The sequence below is a fragment of the Anopheles merus genome, chromosome 3L, assembly GCF_017562075.2.
Source record: "Anopheles merus strain MAF chromosome 3L, AmerM5.1, whole genome shotgun sequence".
NCBI lineage: Eukaryota > Metazoa > Arthropoda > Insecta > Diptera > Culicidae > Anopheles > Anopheles merus.
Genome location: NC_054085.1, coordinates 39353510 through 39380151, shown reverse-complemented (window position 1 = coordinate 39380151; position 26642 = coordinate 39353510). Strand labels below are relative to the sequence as shown.

The window sequence follows — 26642 nt, the reverse complement described above, 5'->3', positions numbered from 1 at the left end:
CCTCTTTCCGGTGATGGTTTACTTCAGCCTTTCCCAATCACGTATCGATACTTCCGGTTCGTCTGTTCCGGTTACAGCCAAAATGAATGCTCGCCGATAGAATTAATGTTCCATATTAACCTAACGGTCTCACTTCGGCGTTCTCCCGTCCACGGAAAGGTTCCCGAAATGCGGCGGGTTTTAAAATAGGGTCACTGTGTAGAACTCAGGGTGCTCTTTGCCGTATGCTGACACATAAATTGCGTAAATACTGTCATTAAACCCTCTTTCTGAGCATCCTTTTCCTTGTCGATCTGCCGGCAACCAATCTTCAAAACCGGAGGGTAAGCAAGCAAACTAGACGCACAAACCTAGCAATTATCGATGGTCAAAAGTGATTAACGTGGCTAACCATCTGCTGTGAGATGCGTATACCAGCGTATACCAAGCCAAGTATTTAGAAGGGCTTTAGCATTGGCACTTTTGAACGAAACGAAAAAAAAATCTTTTGTGTTTTCACATTGCATTGTTTACCATTCTGTATGGAAATGGGCCAATCATAACAACATTATTTGAGCAAGCAACATGATCTAATCAACTAGCAAGGAATGTAGGGAATCACGGTTGACTCACAGCCATATTTTTATACATGCGCCTCACTTTATCGACATAGCCCTACATTCTTCCATTGTGCTATCAGGCTTGTTTACATATGTGTGGTAGCTATACGCATTTCTGTTTTGAACGCGACGTCTATTAGTACAAGAAACTGACAGACACACACTCCCAACGTTTGCGAAGGAAGTTTCCAAGGCAGCAAGTTATTTTGATAAAATATGAAAAATAACAATAACTGAACATACGCGCTAAGAGCAATCTTCCACCGAGCGACTGCTGCAGTTCAGTCTTGATCAAGCTACCGCACGGTTGTGTCCGCGATTCTGACCATGGAGTCGAAGCAGTTACTCCGGACGATAGGAGTGTTCTATTTCTGTTCACTCCAATTCTTTTCTCTAGCACAAATTACTCCGTCTTGTAGTATTTCTGTAAAGTAAGTAGAGTTTGTTAGATAATTAATTTAATTTTCTGTTTTTGGTTCCTAATCATGTTCGTGCCTATATGTTACTCCACAGACAGCCTTTTGTGAGTAGAGCCAATTCCTTTCAGACTGGTTACGTCAACTGTGGAAGATGGAATCGACGAGATGTTTCATACCAATGTCTTCAAACAACTTGCACAGTGAGTGTTAAATAATAGCATATTTCCTTAAAAAACATGCCCCATTTTACCCTGGATTCTTCAATTCTTCTATACAGCTAGATTATACTACAACATCCCAACCAGCGTGCTGCTCAGGGTATTGCACCAACTCTGATGGTTTATGCGTACCGATCTGCAAATCACACTGCCAAAACGGATACTGTGCAGCACCTGAGACGTGCAAATGTCTGGATGGATTCACAATGACCAACGGAGTCTGCAAACCCATCTGCAGTCACTGCCAGAACGGTATGTGTGTTGCACCAAATCAGTGCATTTGCAACAAAGGCTATGAGCGCAGTAATGCTGGCACATGTGTGCCCAAGTGCACCGACATCTGTCTGAACGGGATCTGCACTGCCACCGGACAATGTGTCTGTGCGGAAGGGTACTTCAGCAGTCCGGCTATCGCCAACTTTGACGGGCTTGTGAATGCCACGCTATGCGTGCCGAACTGCGATAAGACATGTCAAAACGGCCGATGTGTAGGACGGAATCGATGTCAATGTCACGAGGGATTTCAACCTTCCGGCGATCCGTTTCAATGTGAGCCGATATGTGTGAATGACTGCTCCAATGGCAAGTGCACGGCTCCCAACATGTGCATCTGCAACGAAGGCTATCGGTTCGAGGTTGATCGTTGTGTCCCGGTATGTAATCCACCCTGTGTGAATGGTGCTTGCAAGCAGCCGAACAAATGCACTTGCTACGAAGGATACTCGAAGGTGCAAGGCTTTACTCACAAATGTGAAGCTGTATGTGATCCTCCGTGTCAAAATGGAACCTGTACGCTACCGAACGAATGTACGTGTCATGCTGGTTATGTTCCTTCACCATCCGCTACTGAGCAGTGTGTACCATTCTGTGATCCAAACTACGTAGGCGTTGAAAATGGACTCTGCGTGGCTCCAAATGTTGTGCGATGCAATGCAAACTATCGTCTAACACAGCATCGGCAAAGCAACACAGTAAGCTGTGAGCGGATCTGTACCCCAGAATGTGTCAACGGACAATGCACGGAAGGGGATCACTGTGTGTGCCATGAAGGTTACGAAGCAGAAAAAGCTCGTCCCAATCTATGTATGCCTGTCTGTGATCCACCCTGTGAACTGGGCCACTGTATCGCTCCAAACGTTTGCGATTGTCACGAAGGGCACGAGAAGCAGGAAACACCGAATCAGTGTATGCCGACCTGTAATCCGAAAGTAGTCGAATGCACTAATGGCCAGTGTACGGGTGTGAATGTTTGCGAGTGCGATGAAGGATACTCCCTGCAGATCGGTGATGATGGAGTCCAACGATGCCTTCCTATCTGTGATCCATTGTGCAGCTTTGCTACGTGTGCCAAACCTAACGAATGTCAATGCTGGGAAGGATACACTCCGTCTGTGACAGCTTCATCTGTTTGTGGACCGTACTGTGAGAATGGCTGCGAGAACGGGACTTGTGTAGGGCCCGCGAAATGCGAGTGTCTGGAAGGGTATATGGCAATTAATGATAGTGCTTGTACACCTTACTGTGATCCCAGAGTGGTCGACTGCGAGTCTGGAGGCAGCTGCGTTGGGCCTAATGAGTGTGAGTGTTTCGAAGGATACATGCTAGAGACAGGCCCTGTTGTTCCTAATCGTTGTAAGCCACAATGTTCCGCTCTACCAGACAACGCCGTATGTACTGCACCGGAAGAGTACCGCTGTCTGGAGGGATACAATGCTGTATACAATCAGCAAGAGCTCACGCAATGTATACCAATCTGTGAGCAAGACTGTGAGAATGGCACCTGTACAGCTCCCAATCAGTGCTCGTGTTATGAAGGATATACAGCGGGTTATAATGAAAGCTGCACTTCCATTTGCGAGAGAGACTGTGAAGCGCACAGTGGTTTTTGTGAAGAGAACCTGTGCCAGTGTAACAATGGTTACAGTAACCTTATCAATAGATACACATGTTCACCCGTCTGCGAGGGATGCAAGCACGGGGAGTGTTTGATGCCGGGCGAGTGCTCTTGTTTCGACGGCTACGAGATGAGCAACGAAACCGACTCATGTGAACCACTGTGCGGCAATTGTACAGAAGGAACGTACTGTCAATCCCCCGGAGAATGTGCATGCTACGGAGACGCTACTATGCACGTTGACGAACAGAACAACGTACAATGCATTCCATCGGTGGAATTAGCCCTTCACTCAACTGAGTACACTCTTTGGTTGGCTGTTGCTGGTACGCTTGGCGGACTTACGATACTGTTTGGTATTGTGTACTTCAGGTACCTCAGACCATCTGGTAGCTTTAAGACTACAGGTAATTGAAGCTTTCTTCAAACCATTTAACCAGCGAACTCATTACACCCGTTATGTTCTCTTTACAGGAGTAAGAATGAGTGAGATTAAATCCATTGACTGAACGTTTGAACGTTTAAACGAGTGATTTGTTATTTGTTAATTTGTTCTTATATCGATTTGCATTTGTTTGTGCAATGAACAGAATCTTTGTTTAAATTTCCACATTTGAAATTATCTTATCATATGTTAAGCCTTTTTAGATTTTGAAACGTCTTCAAGATTCGTTGTATACAAGAAAAACTAAATCAAAGCCCTTGAAAACTTGCTACCGAGTAGTTTGTTTCGATCACAAAGCAATTCTAACGCCGCATAATTTCGAGTCGAGACAGCAGTAGCAACAACAGCAAAAAGTCAATGAATAAACGTTATTTACGACCTGCCACGATATATGACTTTGGTACCAGCACCAAACCACCGAGTTTTGCCCTACGAGCACCGGCGAGACGAATGTTATGCCGCGACACCATGAGTTATACGATAACGCCCAGCCCACCGTTCCGTTCCTGTTGAGCCAGACGATTCCAAGACGACCACCAATTGGACCCAGGTTTTCAAGCGAAAGTGTATAGTATCCGCTTTTTACGGTGGACAGAAAAATTGTAGGGAAATATTGTATGAAATGAAAACCACAAACTTGCTGTAAATTATTGCTCAATAATAAATATTTCCCTACGAATGTGTACTATTCTCTTTCCCTCTCTTACACATCCACCGGTGTTTGTAGTTGTCATTCGTGGCCCACTTCAAATCGCATCGTACCGGTTAGCCCTGGTATGCAAAACTCAGAGTTCCACCATAATATATCCACGGCTGCCCTTCGAAGGATGCCTATCCTATCAGTTCTCCCGTTCCCCGAAATGCGAAGCAGCCCAACAGCAAGCAAAAAATGGGGTCACATAAAACATGCATTCAAATTATTCAAATTGCCATCAAATAATATACTTCCTGCTGCCTCTGATTCTGATAGTCTTCCCATTTGCAATTGCAGTAATCAAGGCGGTCCATCACACATTTCAATCGATGTGCACATCTCTTTAATGGGTTAAAGTTTCGGTTTTATGTAAAAGCTCTAGCCTTTAGCCAGCGCTATCGCCAAGAAAGTGAACTGCGAGCGAAGAAATCATCATCACGCAAGCTGTGAAACACGGCTATTTAACACATTGATTAATCATCCAAAGGAACTAGCTATTAATCATCTGCTGATAGGAGAATCAAAATGGATTTCGATAGAGGCGCCTCAATCAAAAGCTGGTGTATGTGTTTGGTTCGAAAACAATTTAACTCTTAAGCTTCGCTGTGGAATTTTCTTCGACATGCTGGTGTTGGCGTAAGGCGAAGAAGAACAGGACGACCGTAAACCCACATCAAATCGAGCACTGGGTCGGTTCACTCACCAGCTTCTGCTGATGGTTATAAATGTGTTGATGCGATCAATTGACAGGTAAATTTGAGAATGATATATTTCTACAGCAGCAGTGGATTGGTGCGTTTTTAATGATTGCAGTAATCAAATTGTTGAAAACTAGTTACGATTAGTCATCAGTCTACGGACCATTTAGGCCACTAACATGATGTTCGCTGATAAGCGGAGGCTATAAGTTTGAGCTGGTTCTATGCAGTGAGCAATTGTTACAGTCATTCTTTTGCTGATAGCTTACTTTCTGTTTACGATTTAAATAAATCCCCTTTCCGCTTGGCAGTCAAGCAGACTCATTGTTCGACGACCAACATTCCTGGGCCCTAAGTGTAATCAACTGTAGCTTAATTCTTCGCGCAGCCAAACACTCCTAATGAAGCTGTTTTACGAGTAGCAACCACCAATGACGACAGCCAAACAATCGTTGAGTGTCGAGTTGGCATTGTATGTGTGTGTGTGTGTGTGTGTGTGTGTGTGTGTGTGTGTGGGCAACACTCATAAATTAGCATTAATATTGCTAAGCTCACAGTGTCGTATTTTTGCCATTTCCGCAAACTGCCGCTTGTTTCTCTCCTCCCACTTAGTACGCGACACCGTTTCATTTTTATTTCGCGTGGAAAATGTTTTTCCGCCCGCTACGCAATCCATTGGTCACGGCGCTTTGGTGCGTGTCTGTATGTGTGTGTTCTTTTCGGTGACCCGGTACAGAACACGACCATCGTTTGCGTACAGCGGAGAGTGAACAGGGCATTAGCTTTTCTTAACCACATTCTTATTGCTGGCGTCTTATCGGGTCGCAGTTCACACAAGCCACCGTGCGAGAAGTTGACGTCATGTTGACGCGCTCGGCTAAATCCTAACCTCGCGCAAGGTTACGGGGCGGCCCTTGGGTGACGACTGCCTGACGGTTTGTCGCTCGGTGAAGTAGCTTTTTTGACAGCGGAAAGCGATACGCTATTGCATGTATGCATGAAATGAAGTGATTATTACATTTTGCTTTCAACTAAAACCACCCCCACCACCATGCTTCATCCCTCCGCGCGACCCATTCGCAAAGGCCAGTGCCAATTTCGTCGGCAGTTTTTCTCGAGCAATTTGTGTGCTCTAATAACTCACCTTAATGCGAACCGTCATACAAATGGCTTTATTTTCCGTCGGCATGCTAACAACAACGCCGGAAGTTGGGGCCGCGGTGACGTATGAGTGAAAATGGGGCATGTTTGGCCTGACTTGATAGCCATCGGCAAGCGCACGGTACGATAAGAATGGAGCTTGATGCTGAGCTGAAGCCGACGAGTGACAAATGATGCCCGATTATGACACCAGCACAATCTTCTAACGATGTCATTTTCGCACTACCCCTAACGTGGTTGATTATTTCGTCAAAACTACGCATAATTCGTGATTAAGTGTGATTTTTTCCACGTCGGCAGCTGATTAGCCTGTACCAATTTCCATCGCATGAGACATGTTGATTTGCCACCGTAAAAGATCATTTCGAAGGTTTAATTGTATGGATAAAGGAAAAGGCCCAATTTTACGTCTTATTTCTAGAACCATTCTACTGATCGGTGTACTGTGGAATCCACATCGGTCATGGAGAGCACGTGGACATGATAACCATTTTATTCGAAAAAGCTTACATATTCTTCGAAAGCCCGCGACGGTGGCCCCTCGGGGCCAATGATATCATTTATCATTACGTCAGCAAGCAGCTACCAGCTACCGATGCTGCCAAAAGCGCGCCATATAAACGGCGCTCCGAACTGCAACAAGCAAAATGTTGCGGTAGGTTAATTTACCAAGCTTACCTTTCAGCTTTTGGGTCCCCGTCAAGCTGGTACACGTGTACACGGTGCTACCTTTTCGTTTTTTTGCGCCTCCATTTCTATCCATTACCTCACGACACAAAATAACGAAAGTCGGCTAGCTTTGGCTTCCCTCGAGGGTACAATTATGACGTTTTTGTGTTCTTCGGTTGCTGGGCGCAAAAACTAAATTTATGCAGCGTTAAGGATTCCGTCCAGAGACCCGAGGACACGCGGGTTTTGTCTTTTATCCTTATTCCCCGCGCTGTCACACTTAAAATCCCGGTTAGCTGACGTTGACGAAGGTTTTGTGCCGCGTTTTGGAATCGATTATGGTTTATCCGCAAGGTGGCGCTTCCCGGCGCGTGGCCCTCCACGCCATGCCGTGACGTGTGAAGTGTTTCCGGAAGATTAGGATAAATGGGATGCTAAGTGAGTGTGTGAAACTTTCGTAATGTTGGTAACATGGAATGGTTACGAAAATTGCGTTTCCATTCAAAACTGTCAAAAGTTTGTGAACGATCCTCAATCCAACCTATCGTCGAATCGTTTTAGCCTACACATGCGCTCCTAATTGTGGCTAGGACAGAAGTTCGAGCAAACTGTGCATTCATGTTCTCGTTACTTTTCGAATCCAGTGCCAAAAACAGCTCAAGCAGCGCAAGCGGGAACCTCATGCACGATGGTCGATACTCACAAATTTACCGAGGACAGCGGCGAAATTTAACACATCATCACATAATTCATCCAGCGGACCCTCCCTTTTACGTCCTTTGCGATGGCGAATGTCCGAGATCCGGATGCGGTTGAGCAGAGCGCCAAGAGATGCGACGATACCTGCAAAACACGGCGGCACTTGATTGCTAGATGCGCTGCCCATCTTTCGTCGGGATCGCCTACTCTGTAATTAATAATATATTTCCTGTCTCGTTCAGGAAGGGTCTGCAAGAACCCCGAAGCGCCTTCTATTCACGATCACGACGCCGCCAGTAGAATGTGCAAATTATAGGTCTTTTTCACTTGTCGAGAAGACCCGGCAGGCGTACTTGGGACGGCTAAAGATGCCGAAAAATGGAAGAAACTTCCTTCATCTTGATCGTGACCGTAACCAGGCACCAAGACTCAGCTGCACCAACAATATGCTTACGAGTTTTTTGCTTTGTTTTTCTCTGTTTCCTTCTTTGCTCGATTTATCTCGTCCTTTTTTTTTTTTTGACCGAGAAGGACGCTTGTTAAAGTGCGTTTCAAGTCCATGCATCCAGGCCGTTCGGTGCGTTCTGGCCAGGAAGATGTAGTTGTCGGAAGGATAAAAACAAAAGCCATCGCCACAGGAAGGAAACGAAGGGAGTCTGTTGGGCAGGTACAGGGAATGGGAATTTGTCTTCCTGGTTTGGAACCGTCCGCTTTATTTGATCATTCCGCAAAGAACCCACGCTAGAGCTCGCGAAACTAACGCCGAATAAAAGTGAAAACGATGCGGAATTTACACACACAAGACAAAAAAACACAAATCTTCTCCATTCGCTTTTCACACCACTTTTGTTCCTTCTTTTGAAATCGATACCCTCTTTTTGCATAATACGGTATGATAAACAGCATTTGCTCACATATTATTAAGGAGTAGTGAGATGGAAATCAGAAGAGAAGCATGAAAGAAGACATACGTGTATTGCTTTGTGAGCTGGTTTGAGTGCTTTACCACAAGAGCATTTCATTCTGAAACTATCTCGAACAAAATCTCGAGCACTCGAAAGCACTCGAGCGTAATGAAGTTTAGTCCTGCTGGATTGACTCACACGTCATCCTTGCGGAGGAAGGCAACATTGTTTCAAAAACAGCTACAGCTAATAGAAAACTAATCCCACATGTGATTTTTCTGTTTCCTTTGTGTTTCTACCGTCCCTAAGACCCCGTCCTGAGGGAAGGACTACGATGACTACTAGCATAAGTCACCCATTAACACAAGAGCCCTCGCCTAATCAGGATCTAAATCCAGCGAGATTGTTTGTCACCACACAAATGTGATAAAAAGATAATGGTCTTGATGGATGGTCCGCCCATAAAGGAAGACTTGGTGACTCGTCGTGCCCTACGCACACACTCTGCCAACTGCCCCATACGGCACACCCAACCCAATGAGCTACTGCTGTTAATGCTAACGCATCAGATTACTGCTGATATGTGGAAAACGGGCAAACACCAATCGTTAATTGTTGGTAAATATATCAACAAGCCATTCACCTTAACAGCATTGTAGTTTATTGTGGTCAATAGTGCATCCCACTAGGCCAGGCCCGAGACCCACCAGCTTGACTACTGGCAGCCAGCGCCGAGGGTCATAAAGAGTCGTTCCAATAAGGTCGAAACACACCGCGTTGATAGCATAAATAATGATCCCAGGAAAGAATCACGCGGGGAAGGGATGCCGGACGGCCGCGCTTCGCCCGAATGCGTACACCATTAGCCATTAATGTAGAACCACTCCCAACGAGTCATAATGCGCGAGTACCCAGCCAGACCAAGCCATCGCCCGGTACGGCACCCATTGTACGAAACGGTACGCAGTACAACCGGAAGCATAGTTATCCTATTACAACATCCCGGAACTACACCTTCAGGGAAAGCCGAACGCACCGCACCGGCAGCTGGAACGCCCCACGTGACTGTCCCATGGAGCGATAATTTATATTAGCACAGAATGCGTTCTCGATGAGCCCCCTTGGTCCCGTCGAGGGCTGTTCGGTGCAGTGCTCGCATTCTGCACCACTGTCAAGTGAGTGAAAGTAGCGAGGAAAAAATTAATTTATAACTGAAATAAAGTGGTTTTTCATTACCATCTTATGGTCCCAAGCAGTCGCCGGGAGGCTAGATCCTCTTGCGCTTCTCGACTGCAAGCGCACACCCAACAAAGTCCAGAAGCGGATCCAGCGCAAACGAACGAGTTATGAGCACGTCTATAAATTACTCCCTCCTTTGCACGCGGTTCTCAAGACGCAGCCCCGGGGAAGAGGGTGCGTTTGCGTATTTGTATCATCGGCAGGACGAGCATGTTTTTCTTGACTGAAGCGAAAGGATATTCAAGCGCATTTTTTTTATCACACTTTCGAAGCAGGATCAGCGCCAAAGGGTCCCTTTGCGTCATGTTTGCCAGTCTCGATGCTCGATGAATTGCACTTCTCGACAAGACGTTCCGGTTGGGTTGGGATTGCTTCAAGACAGCGCAGGATAGCCATATGTAAATGAAGCTTCTACAGCAAAGTTTGATTGCTTTATGACAGCACGGGCGCAACTTCGCTAACTCGACCAACCCGAACCACAACCAGGGGTGGAACATATTAGGTGGTGTAAATATTTACGATGCCCAACAGCGTGCGACCGAATAATCGTAGCTTTATGGTTCTCTTCTCACATTCACAGGGGCGTGGGGCGCTAATTTGCTTCAACGGTGCATTCGCGGGGTTCGTGTTGTGGTTCCAGCATTTATGGTTCACCTTGCGCTTGCCCCAAATCATCCATCCAAAAGACATCGTGTTCACAAGGAAGTCCCATTTTGCTCGAAGCATTTATTCCATTCCACAGACGGTTGATAAAAGGGACCCAATTGGAGGTTATAATTTTTATTTACATTCCTGTGTAAAACGTAAGGCAGGTGCACAATCAATATGTCGTACAAATGTGCCGAATGTTTCCAACACACCTTACAATTCGTTTGCCTTCCATCGCTTTGCACCGTGCAAATAAATAGTATTGTCAAGATTTTCCGCCAAGGCTCCGTTTGGCCGGCCATAAACTAACTGAATGTACTGACTTCCCGCGCTCAACTGGTTGCCAGTTTATGGTACTTTAAATTACTTCCCTAGCTTAACCGGGACCTTTCGGGGAGCAGCAAAGATTTCGGGTTGCTGCCCTTCGAAGTACTTGCTGCGTGGCAGGAAAACGTACCGGGCCAAACATAAGAATGCAATTTTATGTTAGACTTGCACCGGAAGGCACGCGGCGCGGCGAACGAATTTTCCAATCGGACCCGTTAAGAAAAAGCGCTTTCAGACTTTCAGGCGAAAAGTGACTGCCATGGGAGCAGGCACAGCTCACGCATTCCACCTGCTGGCACGTATTGTCGTAAATCGATGCATATACACACCCACACACATACCCTCCCTCCCGCAGCTATGTACGTTGGCACGTGGATCGGAATGTGAAGCGCAACATTGGGAACCTGTGTTGTCACATAAATTCAATAAACTACAAGCGCGTTACCGATTCGAGTGAACGGCGGGCAGGGAGAGGTGCTCCCCTTCACAGTGAGTACCTTTTCGAATCCTCCACGTGGTCAGAAATCGCGAGCAAAACGTCGTCCCCGTCGCCGTAATCGTGCGCCCGTACGTGCGGCTGCATCAACACGGTGCCGCTGTGGGCGCTTACCGCCCTTGCACTTAGCTCTCTCACGTACGCGCATCCACTAAACACGTTATTATAACACCCTCAGAATCCAGTAATTTATGGTTCTGGGGTTCATCTGCAAACCGCCGAAACGGCAGCCATCCCACCGGAGACTCTAGGTGGTCTCGCTGCATCGAAGCGTCGGGTCGGGCCGGGCCGCAAAACCACGTAACGTTCGCCAAAGTCACGGGACGATCCGAACCTTCTTCCGCCACATAACGGCTGCATGCAATCATCCCTCACTCTCTCTCTCTCTCTTTCTCGCTCTCTCGAGGCTACACATATCCCACACATGCACACGCTCTTCCCGTGGCTTCGGCAAGGAAGCGGAACACCCACACCGTGCACTCCGTTCAGGCTCCCCTATCTGTTTCCGTTTCTTTCACATGCAAATAGTTCGATTAACGGAACAATGGCCGGGACCAATCGTTGTCGCTGGGTGCTCTCCCGCCCCGTTAGTTCATTTCGAAGGGATATCGCAATCATTCTCTGCCTTTTGGTCTGGCTCTATTCAATCCTTCTCCCGTATCACTTCTACGGTGTCACTGTGCGAGGCACACACAACACACAATAGCAAGAAAGCGGAGCAGTGTTTGAACTTTTCTGTGCTTGAACGTTGGCAAATAATTTATGAGACAGTTAGAGTAGAAGAGTAAAATATGATACAAACAGTGGAAATTTAATATATAGTAAATGTTGTCCCTTTAATTTAATTATGATATTGTATTATTTTTCAAATCATAGAACAAAAATCTACAAACAGGTGAGAAATTTTGTTTTTTGAACATATCAAACAAAAAATGAATGTAACACGTTTTTATTTATTTCTTGTTTACGAACAACGAATCACTCATGTTTCGCCTGGAGGGTATGCAATACGCACTCCTTCAAACCGTGATGTTCAAAGCGTACTTGCGATTTCTGCGCCCTGTAGGTATGCAATTGGCACGCTTCATCCAAACTAAAGTTATGCAATCCGCATAACATCACTTTGTGTTCGTTTGAACATAAAAATCTTGTTTCATATTTGTGTGTACTGTGGAAAATAACTAACTTCTACCACTCATAAATGTTCATAAAACATATTATTTTCGCTGAATGTCTCCAACGGCGTAGACAGTATGAGTGGTTATTGTCAACTTGTTTTAAAACATGTTATCACACGGTTTTATTTCAAAACATGCCAACAAAATAAAATTGCCACGTTATAAACATTATCCACGCCATTATCAATCACACACTAGCCGGCCCCGATTATCGATCCGAACGCATTCAATATATTTTAGTCAATCGGCATTTTCGCATCTCACAGCTCCTGTATCTATCCTTGCCCACCCTTCGTTTGTGTGGCCGCATAAATGAACGCACTCCAACGTGCCAACATTCACAGTTTCGAAGCTAATTTTCATCACGTACCGGATATGTACGCGTGGATTATCAGGTCATACACAAACCGGAATGACTTCCATTGCACTGCGCAAACAATAAACCGGGTCGCCGATTTATGGTTATCTGATGCCGATGAAAACGATGACGGTGGTGCAAGTGCAATTACTATAAAATTGAATCGATTCCACATTGAGAAAGCGGTGATGTTTCCTCCAATTTTCCGATACAAAGCGTAATTTCTGATTTTATGGCAGGAACTTCTCCGCCTCCCCGGTCCAGCGGGATGCAGTGTAATTCATGTTCTGATTATGGATTGCTTCCAATCATATGGAATTTGATAAATATCCCTAATGTGTCAATTCGTTACAGACTGAATCGAAAACTATCTGGCACGTAGTGCAAACAGAGCCTTTTCTACCAATGGAAAACCCATCTCTATGGATAATGAACAGCGCATAGAGCATGGAAGCATCGTACAAATTAAAGTACCATTCATGCGCAGCAATAGAAAAAGCCACGAGTCTCCACTTCAATGAGGTGTCTGCGAGTAATTGCCAAATAATTAAAAGCAATTAAATTATGATAAACTCCTCACCATTGTGCCTAACTTAAGCAAATCAGCTTGCTCCGGCATTCGGGAACACTCGTCACGGCGTCCCTTTGTTTACTGTTTCGCTTATCAGTGGGACCGTTTCAGAATTTCCACCCATTTTGCTGTTCATTAGTATTCAATGTTGCGCTTTCAAAAGACATGTCTTCCTGCATGCCACGGTGGCTGCTCGTGGAGATGGGATTATTCGTGCTGCTTGGTCAAAGCAATAGCAGCAACAGCAGCAGCAGCAGAAACGAAGAAAGTCTATAAACAAACGAGATTACGTTGGATTCGTCCTTCTTCCATCAAATCATCGCACGCTCGGTTGCTGACGCGTGCTTAATCAACAGCCATCTTTATCATTGAGCAAGAGAGGGGAAAAACAGAGCTACAAAGGGAGAGAAAACTAACGACGGGAGAAGGGGAAGAAGTGATAATAATCTCCGTAAATGGATGTATGTAAACAGGCAGGAAGAAGGGAAGTGAAAGCCACCGGAATTAAGAACGGAAATGATTTCGAGCGCAGTGTAGTTGTTGGTAAACAGCCACAGCCCACCATTTCGGCAGCAGACACGTTGCAATGGTTCTACAAGAAGTTTGATACATTCTACAAATTTGCCAATAGACAGTAGGGTAGCGCAAATCAGTGTCTGCGTCCGAAAAAAGCCTCACATCCCGAAAAGCTTTTGCTAAACTCACAACAACCAAGTAAGGCCTTTACATCAAAGATACAACTTTTCGATCCGGCCTCCCCAGTGCTGTGCGTAGCATATGCCGGTTTGTCAAGCACTTGCCTTTAAATTATGTTTGAGTGAAGCGTGCTTTCCAGAGTCCGAGTTGTCAGCGGACGGCAGTGCCCTGAATGGGCACCCCATTCGACCCGGATTGCCTCGAGCAAGAAGGCAAGTTTTTGTTGCCTACCTAACCCAAGCTGCTGCAACATAAATACCAGCCAACTACCTCCTGGGCACAGGTCCTGTGGATCCGTTTTACAATCCGACGCAACTGACCTTACAATGGCGCCTGCCTAAACTTTACGATGTAATCATTCACCCCGGCTTCCCCACACACACACTCTGCACCGCAGTCGGGCGGATATTACACCAGTACGCAAAACTCTTTCGTGTCCCGGGTTTCGGCAGTTTACAGTTTGTAAAGATGATGAATAATAGAGCCAGTTGTTGGAACATTTACTTTTCATACAAAAGCCGCAGCCCCAACTGCCCGGAATGAAATGCTACATAATTGATATTTGCTTCCTTCTTAATATGTGAGCGGCAGCAAATGTAGCAAGATTTGTGCGTACATGGGACTGTAACTATCTGAAACTGGCAGAACCACAGTCTCCATCCAAGCCGACTCGTTCCGACTGTTTGTTTGGATTGGATGGATTTATAATTCAAACGGCTTTCGACTTCCGTTTTAAGAACTTGTAGCACTTTGTCATGATCACAAACTTTCGCCAAACTTGCAGCAAATCTTTCGACAACTCTTGCGCAATGGAAAAACAAAAACAAAAACGAGCATCTGTATGATAGACAAGTCCGTGACCGTTACTCGATAGATACAAGTTTATCCTGACCAGAGCGTTCCCTTAAACGCTTCTTTCGCTTCGATCGTCCGCAGCCCTGCCTGCGTGACACATGCGTCGTATGCTCATCGCACGAATAGCACGGTGGGTTGTTGGTTAGCAACAATCACTGAACAATTGCCTTCCAGAAGATGTCTCCCAGCCCTCCCCGAGTGCGTAGGGGAGGCAACGGGGTGGGACGGCACGACGGGACGACAAAAAGTGCCGCCAAGTTGTCAACGGGGCAGAAAAGTCGATCAGCCGATTGCGAGGCGACTTCTCTGCCATAAATCGACTCCCGCTGTTTAATACTCTCTGACTGTCTGTCGTTTGGGCGCGTCCCACCCCGATTGCGCCCGGGGTTTCTCCCCCCCCCCCCTACCACAGTGTGTCCTGTGTGCGGCGAAACGCACGATGTGTGTGCGCTAAATTTCTGCTGCCCGGTAGGGTACATACATGGCGATTTTTTCGCTTCCGTCGCATAAAAGATACCATTACTCGCCGCTCGCCCGTCGATGGCCGCACCGTCACTCGAATGTGTGTGCACACATTCGGCCGAGCGAATCACGGCCAGTGCGCTCCGGTAGGCTGCGGCAACTCCGGTAGGAATGACTGTAATCAATCTGTCATTTCGCGAATTACCTTCATAAGTTTTCTTGCCCCCGCGCCGTGGTGTGGTGTGCACTGAAGGGAATGCGAAAAGTGTCACTGTGTGCTCTCACGGGGCCGCCACCGAACACCTGCTGCCAGTGTTTGCCAATGGTGCGCACAGCGGCAAGCTACGCAACACTGGAACTGGGAGAGAGATCGAGGAACCGTTTAAACATTGCACCAGACAGATAAGTTCAAGAGTAAACTGGGTTGTTTCACAATGGCGTGGAAATGCTTCCTTCTTTTTTTAAGCCCACCGCACACCGTCCGCAAGGCGGCCAAAGTCTGCAACTGCAACTTGCAACTCGCTGGAATGCCACTTCAGAAGTTTCCTGCCAGGGCCCTTGCCAAGCGTGCGCGCGCGATACGGCCACGGCGGCCCTGCTGATGATGCTCTGCGCGCCTCCAGCAAATAGTAGTAATGTGCAGTGTTGTGTTTACAGCTGTCGCCGGATCCATTGCCTTTTTGTCCGCACTTGCCTAGCCTCGTCTAGCATCTGATAAGTTTTAATACGCCTGCGATGGCTGCTGACAGACAAAGGTGCACCAGCAAACACACAGCCAGCACCAGCACAAAAAGCACAGAACAAGTAATTGCTCTCGTATTACAAACATATTTTATAAAATGCTCGTTTCCTTCGTCTGTCACAATGCCCGTAACCGGTAGAGAAGCATTCTTCTTCAGCAAACAGCAAAAACTGTTCGGCCGAGCCACCGAGGGAGAAGAGTTTTATGTTAACTGCATGTTGCAGAAAGCGTTCTCGATTGTTTGTTTCGTGTCTTTTTTTTTTGCCCTGTCTCCCTCTCTCATGATAATTATCAGCTAAAGTACAATCTCTGTTCTATAATCCGCAATCGTTTTAGCTACAACCCTTTTTCACCGAAGCACAGCAACCCAACAACCGTACACAAATAAGCAACCTGAGTGTGTGAAAACGAATAGTACACTATTTTGATTACAAGAAGATAGACGCCGCCGCCCTCGTATGCTGCCCCCAACCGCCTCGATGGGCAGTTTGCTTGTTTATGAAAACGCCGGTACACATAAATAGCAAACCAAACGAAAATATTGATCAATAAAGTCCGCCGCAGCAACTGCACAGTAGGAAGCACTAGAATTTTATCGATCATGCTTTGCCGTAGATGGAGCCGTGCCATCGATATAGACCCGGGCCCGGTTACACCTTCCCAGGCCAGCTTAGGGACACCTTAAGCCGCTCGTGCTTACGTGACGTACCGGATGTCCATCATCGGTTTATGTGTTTATTCGACTGATTTTATCTCGCTCATTGCCATATCGTCAATCCGGAATACTTTTACCGACCGGTGCGAAGGAGTAGGATGCACTAGCACTCTTGGTCACTTGGTCACCGCGCTCTTGGTCAATACCATCATCACCCTCATCATCATCGTAGTCGTCGTCGTCGTCGTCGTCGTCGTTTCGCACCGGACCATCTCGTACGATGAAGCAACAGTGCCGCCAACCACCACTACCGCTGCGCCACCATCTGGCGGCATGCTTGACAAACAAAACGCTAACGATGTCATTGAATGGTTCAATATTATCCAACAGAAGCCAGTAAAAACCTATCCGATAAAATATTACTTTCAGAAGTTTCTGCTTATACGTTACAGCGGGTGGTAGAAGCAAATAACAATCCCCACACCGGCACTGTCCTGTCCTGCCGGCACACTGTCTTGAAAAACTGAACCGCTTCTTCGGTCGGAACGTATCGTGCAGATGGCTTAGAAGTCTACGGCAGCTCGGTAAGGATATGGTGTTGATAATGAGGAAAGTTTTTCCACCCCTTTTCGCGTTGCTTGGTTGCACGGGCACAGTAGCACGTGTGCGTTCCATCACAGGTCCGTGAGAAAGATAAAATTCGGCTACACCCGGTACCACAGGCCGCACGTGACGGCCTGCCTCTCCCGCTAACAAAACCCTTTTCACAATAGTCTTTTGTTGTAGCAACATTCAGTTATAAATGCTTTAAGAAAAATTCCACATCTTAAGAATCTAGTAACAATTAGCTGCATGCGTTGCTGCCCCCTCGCTTGCTCCACACCGAAATTTGAAACAAAGAAGAAAAACCACCAAAACATGTAGCTGCCAAGGTACTCTTTTCCCGACACGGCCTTTTGTTTCGCCAGCACACAACCCGACATACGACAGAATGCTTAAAAACACATTCAACAGGGAAAATCGCTTCAAACGCACCAAAGCAATCAGAAACAATTACGTGTTTCGGTCGAAATTTTCGAATAATCGTTCGCTACTCGCACCAACCGCCCCTGCTCCCCCTGCCCCAAGACACTTTGCTGCCAGCAACCGTGAAACTGTAAGGTTAACGAAGAGAGAGAGATTTCGTTTTTTTGCTGTTGTATTTGGAGGATTTTGCCCATTTCAGGCACAACAATTTTGAATGTCAAAGCCGGTACCACCACAGGGGCCCTTGGCCACGTCCGCACGGTCGGGCCACAGCTCGTTTTGCTCGCGAAAACTTCACCACCACAAGCACCGAAAACGCTGAAAGGTATGTCGGGGTCAGAGCGCGCTGTAAGCCGTACCCGATGCCTCGCAAGAATATGTAATTGTTTTTGACATCTACAAATTATTTTAATTGCTGAATCAACAGTTCGGCCGAGGATCGTCGGCCGCAAGTCGTGTTTTGGAGGTAAGGTGGATAAATCGAACGCATCGGATTTCAACAGCTGATCAACGGCCGCCCGGTAACCAGTTAATCCGCTGTGAGTATGCTGTAAATGGGTGTTTCAACAGTGTTATTATGTGTTGTGCGGGTTCTACAACTTTCACACTCTAAGAAGAATGCACTGCACTCCGCACAAATGGTACAGTTTTATAAGACAAACATAAGTCATCAATCAAACTGCTCATTGCTGTAGCGAGAGAATGATCTGTTCGCGTGCACCGTACATGATTTATTCATTTCTTGCAGCCAATGTTCCGGCGTGAATGTCAAAAAAGGCCTCACCTCAAGCAGCTACCAAGCTTTCGGTCTGCATTGGGGCCCGGTCGCATTCAAACACTCACTTTGACGGGATCGCAATTGTGACACAAATTAGCGTACTTCAGCCCCCGGAGTCGGGGTTCTGATTTCGAGAGGGCTTGGCGGATAATTGGATGGTGCATGCAAAACTTGCAGCAGCCCTTAATCCGCCAATCGTGATTCGCCAGCGCCAAGCGCAGCACCGGGCGGGTTTCAATCAACCACCATGCTCAGACAGGCGTAAACCCGAAATTGCCAAAACGGTGACGCCACTACACGATGACGATGCCCATCGGTACTTTACGACGGTTACATGCAAAAGAAAAAGGGACAATTCCATCTACCCACGTGCATCTTTATTCGATGTGACTTTTTCTCTCGGTGTGTGCTTTCTTCGGTGGGCCCGGGCTCACCCCCTACCGTACCGAGGCTCGCTGGCGTAACGCAACATGATACGTTCAGTTGACCGGATGGTACAGAAATCTTCTCCGCCCTCTCCCAGTTGGTTGTACAGGAGCGCATAAAAAATGGTGGGCTATGCATGCCGAAGGGGAGAGCACAACGACGCCGCTCGTCACAGGCTGACCATATTGGCGAACGGGCCAGTATCAGTGTGGTATGCCGAACGATAGCGCTGCAAACGATTGCTCACTTCTGTTTACGTCTTGTCGATTTAGATAAAAGTAGGTCACTGTGAAATTCTATACAAGAGATTTCACCCGAGGGCTTTTGGGGAGCAGTTTTTTTTTTTTGACGGCCCTTTTTGCCATCGCCTGTTACTTTACGCACCGCCACCTTACACTCACACACACACACCGATGCGACCTCCCGATGCAAGAGTAGTGACGGTGCTGCGGGACATGCTGCTACGCTTTGCGGGCTACAAGACGAGTGCATAAAATATTCGTCCGGACATGGCCGCTACCGGCAGTTTTTGAAGCGATTCACTTCTTCGCGAGCGAGCCTCGTTGCCATCGCATCTTCTTTTGGGCTGCAGTTGAGATTTCTCCTTCTTGCCTTGCTTCTGCGCTTCGGCGCTGATCTCTTGCAGCCACGTCTTCCTTTCGGCGGGGCGCTGTGGGGACCAGAGGGGGCACCAGAGAGAGAGAGAAATTTGAACGAGCTCCAAAACGATCCGATCGGCTTTGTTATGTCAAGAGACCCGAGTGGTACATGTACCACGCCGGGCACGTTTCAGCGTAAACACAGGAGAAACTTCCGCCACCGCGAACTTCACTGCTGCAATGAGGCATATGTACAGAGCAACAGCAAACAGCGAAGGGAGCAAAAAAAAACGGTACTAGCGTGTCTACCCAAGAAAGACGATCAAAACCCTCAGCCACCGGGTGCCACTGAGGGAGGCTCGCGAAGGGTGTGAGCGGCCAGGGCCGACGTACGGAAATGCGAAACACGCTTCTGACAGAGTCATTTGTCATCCCTTCCCCCACATCCCCGGCGGGTCAGCGGGGGAGGGCCGATCTTCTTCCTCCAGGTAGCCAGTCACTGTCCGTCGTGGCGAACCGTCGTGGCCGGCTGGGGCTGGCAAGCCCAAGATGAACCCCGTCACGGTATCTCGTGACTTAAATTCCTTGCCTCAATCATAACTGTCAGCCAATGAGAAATTCGAATACATTCATGTCAAATGGCTCCGGATCGACGGTTGCACACGCACTTTGTCCATCGATCCATGCCCGATCCATCCAAAGGGTGCTATCTGCAAGTCCGAATGTATCGGGAATTACTAACGAATTAATTCTCTTCATCATCCTGCCCTGACTGACAATCTCATTGCGCGGTGAGCGCCGGTTTAAGTGTGTGTGTGTGTCTGCTGGATATCATGATTCATCGTGCATCTGTTGCGGCTACCGGTGGCCGTGGCCGTCTTCTCGTCGAAGGCGGTCGGCCTGCCGCCGTTGGATGGATTCATTATTTTTCCGGGCGGCTGATGTTAATGTGAGCAATTCGCTCTTCGCCTATCGGAACGGTTTCTTTGAAATTAATTTTATCGCTAATTAACCGCGGTAAAACGATGAAAGATAGCGTACATAATCGTGGATCGTTGACTTATCTGGTCGGGTGATAACTGTCTAGCCATTATGACCGCTGGCGTGGAGTCGACACTTAGCACCTTACCAATGTAAACAGGCGTGCATCATCTTTATGCGCTGTTTCGAATGGGATTATCACACACACACACACATATCCACGCTCACCCGGGCAGAAGATAAGACCAGGTTGTACGCCATGTTGGGCACAGGGCACGTTCAGTCGAGTTGCATTTAAAACAACGCTATCGGCTCTCTCTCTCTCTCTCTCCGCTTTGTTCATAACTTGATACTTTTTGTGATACAAAAAATGGGAAGCACCGATGAGCATTACAAATCAGGAAGAGTTATGCCCTCCTCTCACATTTTGTACGGATAGTATTTAGCAACAAACAAAAACACACTAACCGCATGCAACTACCTGCATTTGAATAAAACTGTCATTTGTTTAATTAAACTTTCAACATTATGCAAATGCACCTGATGCTGATAAAGCAGCTGAGAAAATACGAAATTATTGATTGAAATGCGAGACGGGGACGGTTCACACATTGCAGCTTATGCTAGCGCGGTCAATCAGTCTTTCGAATGAGGTTCTAATTATTCGAAATGATCCAGTCACCGGGGGAGAGACAGTGCGCGAGCGAGCTAGCGAGTGGGTTCGGCAGCTCAGAGTACAGCGCCCCATGCCATCGTTGCCGCCCGTGCCCCTGGGTTGGTCACATCCGAGGCGTAATAACGCCGTAGAAGGCGTCAGACAAGAAACTGATCGCTCACATTATATTGCCAATTAACTGCGGCCGTTTTGCAACAACCATTCCGGTCGGACGGAAGCGTAGAGGAACGAATTGCCAGTGAACGGAGAATGGAGCGAATGCGAAATAAAAAATAAAATAAAAACCCACAGCTCAAACAGAGCCCGCATTCCCGCAAGATGTCACAGCAGCAGCAGCAGCACCAACAGCACCACCGTCGGCATTACTAGCCGTTGTGATTGTATTTATGGTACACCGGGAATACAGAGAGCGAGCGAATCAACTCGTTCCCTCTCGGTATGCAGCACGCTCGGCAATTCGGAGCCCATTGGCTTGATGCAACATTTTACGGGGCAGCTGCAGCTTAGTTTGCGAAAAGAGAAAATAAACTTACGAAATTTACGCGAAAATCATTCACACAGACCTCGATGCGCCGCTGGCCGCCACCGCCAGCAAGAATGGTTGGCACGGCCTGTTTTGCCCGGGATGGCGGTTTCGAGTGCCTCACTCGACGGTTGTTTGCCATGTCAAGGGATCGATTGTAATATTTCAAACGAATCGCTGCAATCCACACTCGCCCGTAAGACGTGTCTGCGATGTGATGGGGATTTAAAGAACTTATTTTATTGTTACGATCAACTTTAATTAAATTTTATATCGAATATCAAACGTTTAGAATAATTTATGCTCTTCTTTTCCCGATACGCTTCCACTGGCCGTTGCTGAACTTCATAAAACTGAAGTGTGCAGTCTGCGTTCATTGTAGGACTTGCGGACAAGTTTAGCCCAGGTTAAGCACAAACCCGCACTTATTCGATAAACTTGTTCTCGACAATTGTGTACAGGGCTAGTAGTGTTTGAGTAGCTGCGATCTTTGCTTAATATCTTTATTTGTACAATGCATGCAGGCATCTTCAACGCGTTCGCAGTGTAGTAAGAGTGGGCGCAAGACCTATTATTAATATTTCCTAAAACAAAACTTCTACTTCAATGATCCTTTTCTTCGCACACCTCATTGTCATGACTTTGGACCTATTTAGCAATAATTGATGTTTACGCTCAATGGTGAATAGTTAGCGAAACTGTTACACGCCGCACTCATGTACCGACCGAATGCATCGCGCTGCAGTCGAGTGAGAAAAATCGATACACTACCCGCCGCAATAATGGTACCTAATGACATAGACCAATACTAAGCTAATGAGCAACTCATGTTTTTCATTTTTTATATCAAATTCTCACACGATTTGTTCCCCGCCATTCCCCCTTGGTGGGCATAATTTTACGTCGTGCTGAGAGCACCAATTCTGTCGCCTGTTAGCCGAACCGTAGGTCACGTTTTAGGGTAGGGAAATTGTGCCGCTTTGTGTCAGCGCGTTTGGCATGCATTCTGGCATAATGGGTGAGCTTGCATTCAATGAAATGAGAGCGTCCTCTAGCGCACGGGAACCCCTCCGACTGTGCCTCCACCTCCCCCCTCCCCCAAGGCGATCTCCTTAAAACCGTTTAATGAGATAGAATGTCATCCAGTTAGGCGGCACGGACACTACTGGCACGGCAAAATGTTACAGAACTATTGTACGGCTAAGTGGAAATTGATATCATTGTAACATACGTGAAGAATGCCATAAAAGTAACGAACGATAGTGGCGCGGAAGCCTCGCGTTAGTCTCACCGTACCGCGCTGGGTTTTGTTTACGGAGTAAGCCATGCTTTACTTCTCATAACATGTTTGCTTCACTTCACTGCGCTTGGTCCTTCGTGAGCTGTGGTCCACAATAAAGTTTATCGTATCTTACACGCTGGTGGGTTCGCTGATTAGCGAACAAATAACACGAAACACCGGTGCCGCTGAGTACTGAGATCGGCACACTCTAATTATATCGCACAAACACTCCCGAAACTCCCGACCGAGCCTCGCCGTACGCAATGCGAAAATTCTCCTTTATCTCATCAATTACACACATACCTTCGTGGGCCGCGGGAAAAGTGCAAACTTTGTTTTCGTTAATTGTGTTAATGATGTGCCGAAATTTGATTAGCGGCACGTTTGAAAACGAAACAAATTCTTTCCCGTGGCCGGGCGGGCCCCTCCCCCCGGGATTGGCGAGACCGAATTTGCATGCAGCTGGCGTGCAGCGCGAAGCAGCAGTTGTTGCGAAAGATTCTCTTTAATGGGCTGCAGTTAATTATGAAATAAAGAATGCTTCCAGTGCCAGCAGCGACACATGCGGGCTTGTTTGAATATCTTGCCGGGCTACTCGCATTTAATTGCTACCATTAATCCTGCGATGCATCCAATCACTGAAAAAAAAACCGGGGTTCGCTGTCAGGTAGCACAAGCGAAGGTGCGAAACGTTTGCTTCTCCCATCGATTAGGAAGGAATTTTCTTCTTCGTGCTGGGGGTTTTCATGTCTTGACCACTTGGGCACAGGTTTCGTCGCTTTGAAAGGCTGACTCATTAAAGTGTACCATTTTCAACAAACACTGCCAGCCGGTTGACACAACGAGCAGATGTTTTATAATGAGTTTACTCACATAAAATCATTTATATAGTGGTGTTGCTACAGCTTGCTGAATTGATTCTTTCACTTTGCAATGTGCTCCTAATACGTATTTCCTACTTCCTACTTCATGCCACTGTAACTGATTTGCAGAAACTGGCAGCTTTTCGTAGGGGAATTGCAATCATCGCCTCAGCACAATGTAACAAGCCACACATACAAACATCTTGAATCAACTTTAATTTTCACGTCAAATGCTGCTGCGGCACAATGTAGGGCACGACGGGCACTCGGGCCTGAAGACCCCGTGAGTGTCCGTAATGCGAAATTGATCGTTAGATCTTGATCAAGTGAACCGGAACCGCGCCATAAACATTTTTCCTGTGTGAAAAAAGAATAATCACAACTCGGAACGAAGCTTCTGCCGCACCGGGACTGCCGGCCCACAGCCAAGCCCACCGGCCAGCGCACTCTTCCGTCCCTGGGCAAGAAGCTTCATTAACAATTCTTTCCACCAATTTTCGACCAACATCTTTGTACGATCATTATCTGTGGCTATTTTCAAATAGTTTCACTCTCTTTCTCTTTTCACCACGGCTACGCGCGTTACGGCTACTGGGGCCTTCCATTAACACCCATCTGAAGTGGCTCTATCGCCACTGCTAGCATTGATGTTATAGATAATCTTTCCCATAACTAATTCAAAATTGTTTCACTGGAAAGGAGGTTAGAAATTGTGAATGCTTCTGTTCTGCTAGTGGCGTAAGAAAAAAAAAACACACACACACATACAACAGGACTAATCCTGCAGCAGCATGTGTGTTAACCTAATTACACATGCAGTGTTGAAACCATCCATCAAACCATGGCTGACAGAGCCCAAAATGGTGAGGCGCATCGCTTCAGCGCGTTAATTTTGGTTCCCTTCCATTCTTAACTTATCTTCAGTTAAGGTTTGTGTTACTTTTATGTTTGATGATCGTACGAACAAGTAGATATTACACGTGATAAGCTGTTACTTTGAGGTAAAGAATGACTTTTAGTAGAATATTTCTTAGAAGAATCCCACTTCAAAATCCAAACGAAGTACTTTTACCTTACAATCATCGTTTTGTTCGGCCAAATCAACCGCATTAAAAGTAAAACGTTCTCACTTCATTACACTCCCTTTGGACGCATTTACCTTTCGCACAAAGCGCGCACGGCCGAGATTCGTGCGAAAACAATCCGTTCAAATGTATTTTTCTTGTAATATGTTAAACACCTTTCAGCTTGGAATTGCAAATCATTAAAAGGAGTGTGTGTGTGTGTGTGTTTTTTTTAGTTCTTCCTTCACCACAACACACGCTAAATACCAACTGTCAGGACACGGAATGGAACAGATTCTAAAGAGACGGGTGCGCAATAAAAGCAATAAAGGAAACGCACAACACTTCATGAATAATGTAATTAACGATTAAGCCCGCTAAACAGTGGATATTTGTAGCTTCGATGAGCGCTTGGCTGCTGCAACGTTCTGCTGCAAAACGCACCTTTCCTCCTATTTGGGCGTACTGGGCGTGTGTGTTGATGGTCGGCACGGTCTTCCTTTCCGAAGCGAATTTCAATCTCGGGCTGCACCGTACAGTTGACAGTACGTAATAGACAGAAATTAATTTGCATTTACTTCACACGCACATTTTTTTCTCCTCGACTGACTGGATTTCGCTGCGTGATTCATAAAGATGGGAGAGTTTGAAAAACTCTTTTAAGCTTAAATAAGTACCTTTTTTGGTGTTGGTGCTGGTGTTGCCAGGGTTCCCTTGAAAGTTCGAAGCTTTAAACTGGCTGAAGGAGCTTTTACGGCAGAGTTTCGCTCTTAATTTATTTGTCTTCTTCTTGCGGGAAGACCACTTTTCCATTAGTCCACACAACCGATGTGCTTCACCATGCGTCCATCTGCACGGATCCAGGAAGCTCCCCGCGCTCGACGATAATCTGTAAGCTGCAGTTAATTTTCAACACATCTCAATTCATAGTTTTAGTTTAAATGGACAAGATATAATGACACGCCACACAGTCTCATGCCGGCCTAGAAGTCACTTATACCCGGGCGTACAAATTGTTCCCGGCCCTTAGCAGCCAGTTCTCGACCAATACTCGACGCCCGTCTAGTGCGTTGGTGCCGCCTACTTCGCTGGTGCCGCTGTTATGAGACGATCTATTCCGTTCTATGCCGTCTTAGCGCATTTCACAAGCGGATCAGAGCGGGCCACCGCTCGCGGCATCCCTCCTTCGGCGCGCACGGTTGTCTTTCACCTTGTCAGGATGTGTAATTTGGCCATTCTTGGCGGCGGCGTAGTGGGGTTTGATTTAAATCCTTGTGCGTTTCGTTCTTTCCACCGAAGCCTTCCGCACAAATAATTGAATGATAATGATACGCTGTCAGGTTGTTGATTTTACCTTCGCTAACGATTGCTTTGCGGACCCGGTTTTCGTTGTTCTAATCATTCTTCTTCGCTCGCTGCCCGGTGTGTTGGGCCGCGCTTGCGTCCAAGAAAGAGACCCGGCAAATGGTAAAGAGGAAAGACAAAGAGAACGCGAGCCATAATTGCGGAAGGCGTAAGTGGCCGGTCCAGTGCCAATTCAAACATCACGATCCGGCCAAGGGCTGAACACACGGTTAATTATCCTGCAGATGAGGGATTCAATGCTGATTTTTAATTCCACAATACTACTTGCGCTTGGTTTTCAGGCATACATACGCTCACATACCCCTCCACGCACATCGCTGTTGGCGAACACACATTCACATTCGGCCTTTCGTAAAGGTAAGCTTAGCGAGAGAGATTCCTATCGCACAGCGAACCAACGGTAGCGTTAGATAATCTTGGTGACGGTGAAA

General features: G+C 46.8%; 1 protein-coding gene across 1 annotated transcript; it reads left to right on the top strand.

The window, feature by feature from the left end:
• The first annotated feature begins 667 nt into the window (after positions 1–667).
• LOC121600177 (multiple epidermal growth factor-like domains protein 10) lies at positions 668–4252 on the top strand. Its single transcript, XM_041928521.1, has 4 exons — positions 668–1030; positions 1113–1218; positions 1296–3537; positions 3605–4252. The coding sequence occupies exons 1-4, from the start codon at positions 927–929 to the stop codon at positions 3637–3639; spliced, it is 2487 nt and encodes an 828-aa protein (XP_041784455.1). The 5' UTR covers positions 668–926; the 3' UTR covers positions 3640–4252.
• The last annotated feature ends 22390 nt before the right edge of the window (positions 4253–26642 follow it).

Bases quoted from the DNA above. Each gene is read 5' to 3' on its own strand.
- LOC121600177 (XM_041928521.1), top strand. From the start codon at position 927: ATGGAGTCGAAGCAGTTACTCCGGACGATAGGAGTGTTCTATTTCTGT. The intron at 1,219-1,295 runs GTGAGTGTTAAA...TCTTCTATACAG, and splicing joins GTCTTCAAACAACTTGCACA to CTAGATTATACTACAACATC. The intron at 3,538-3,604 runs GTAATTGAAGCT...TTCTCTTTACAG, and splicing joins TGGTAGCTTTAAGACTACAG to GAGTAAGAATGAGTGAGATT.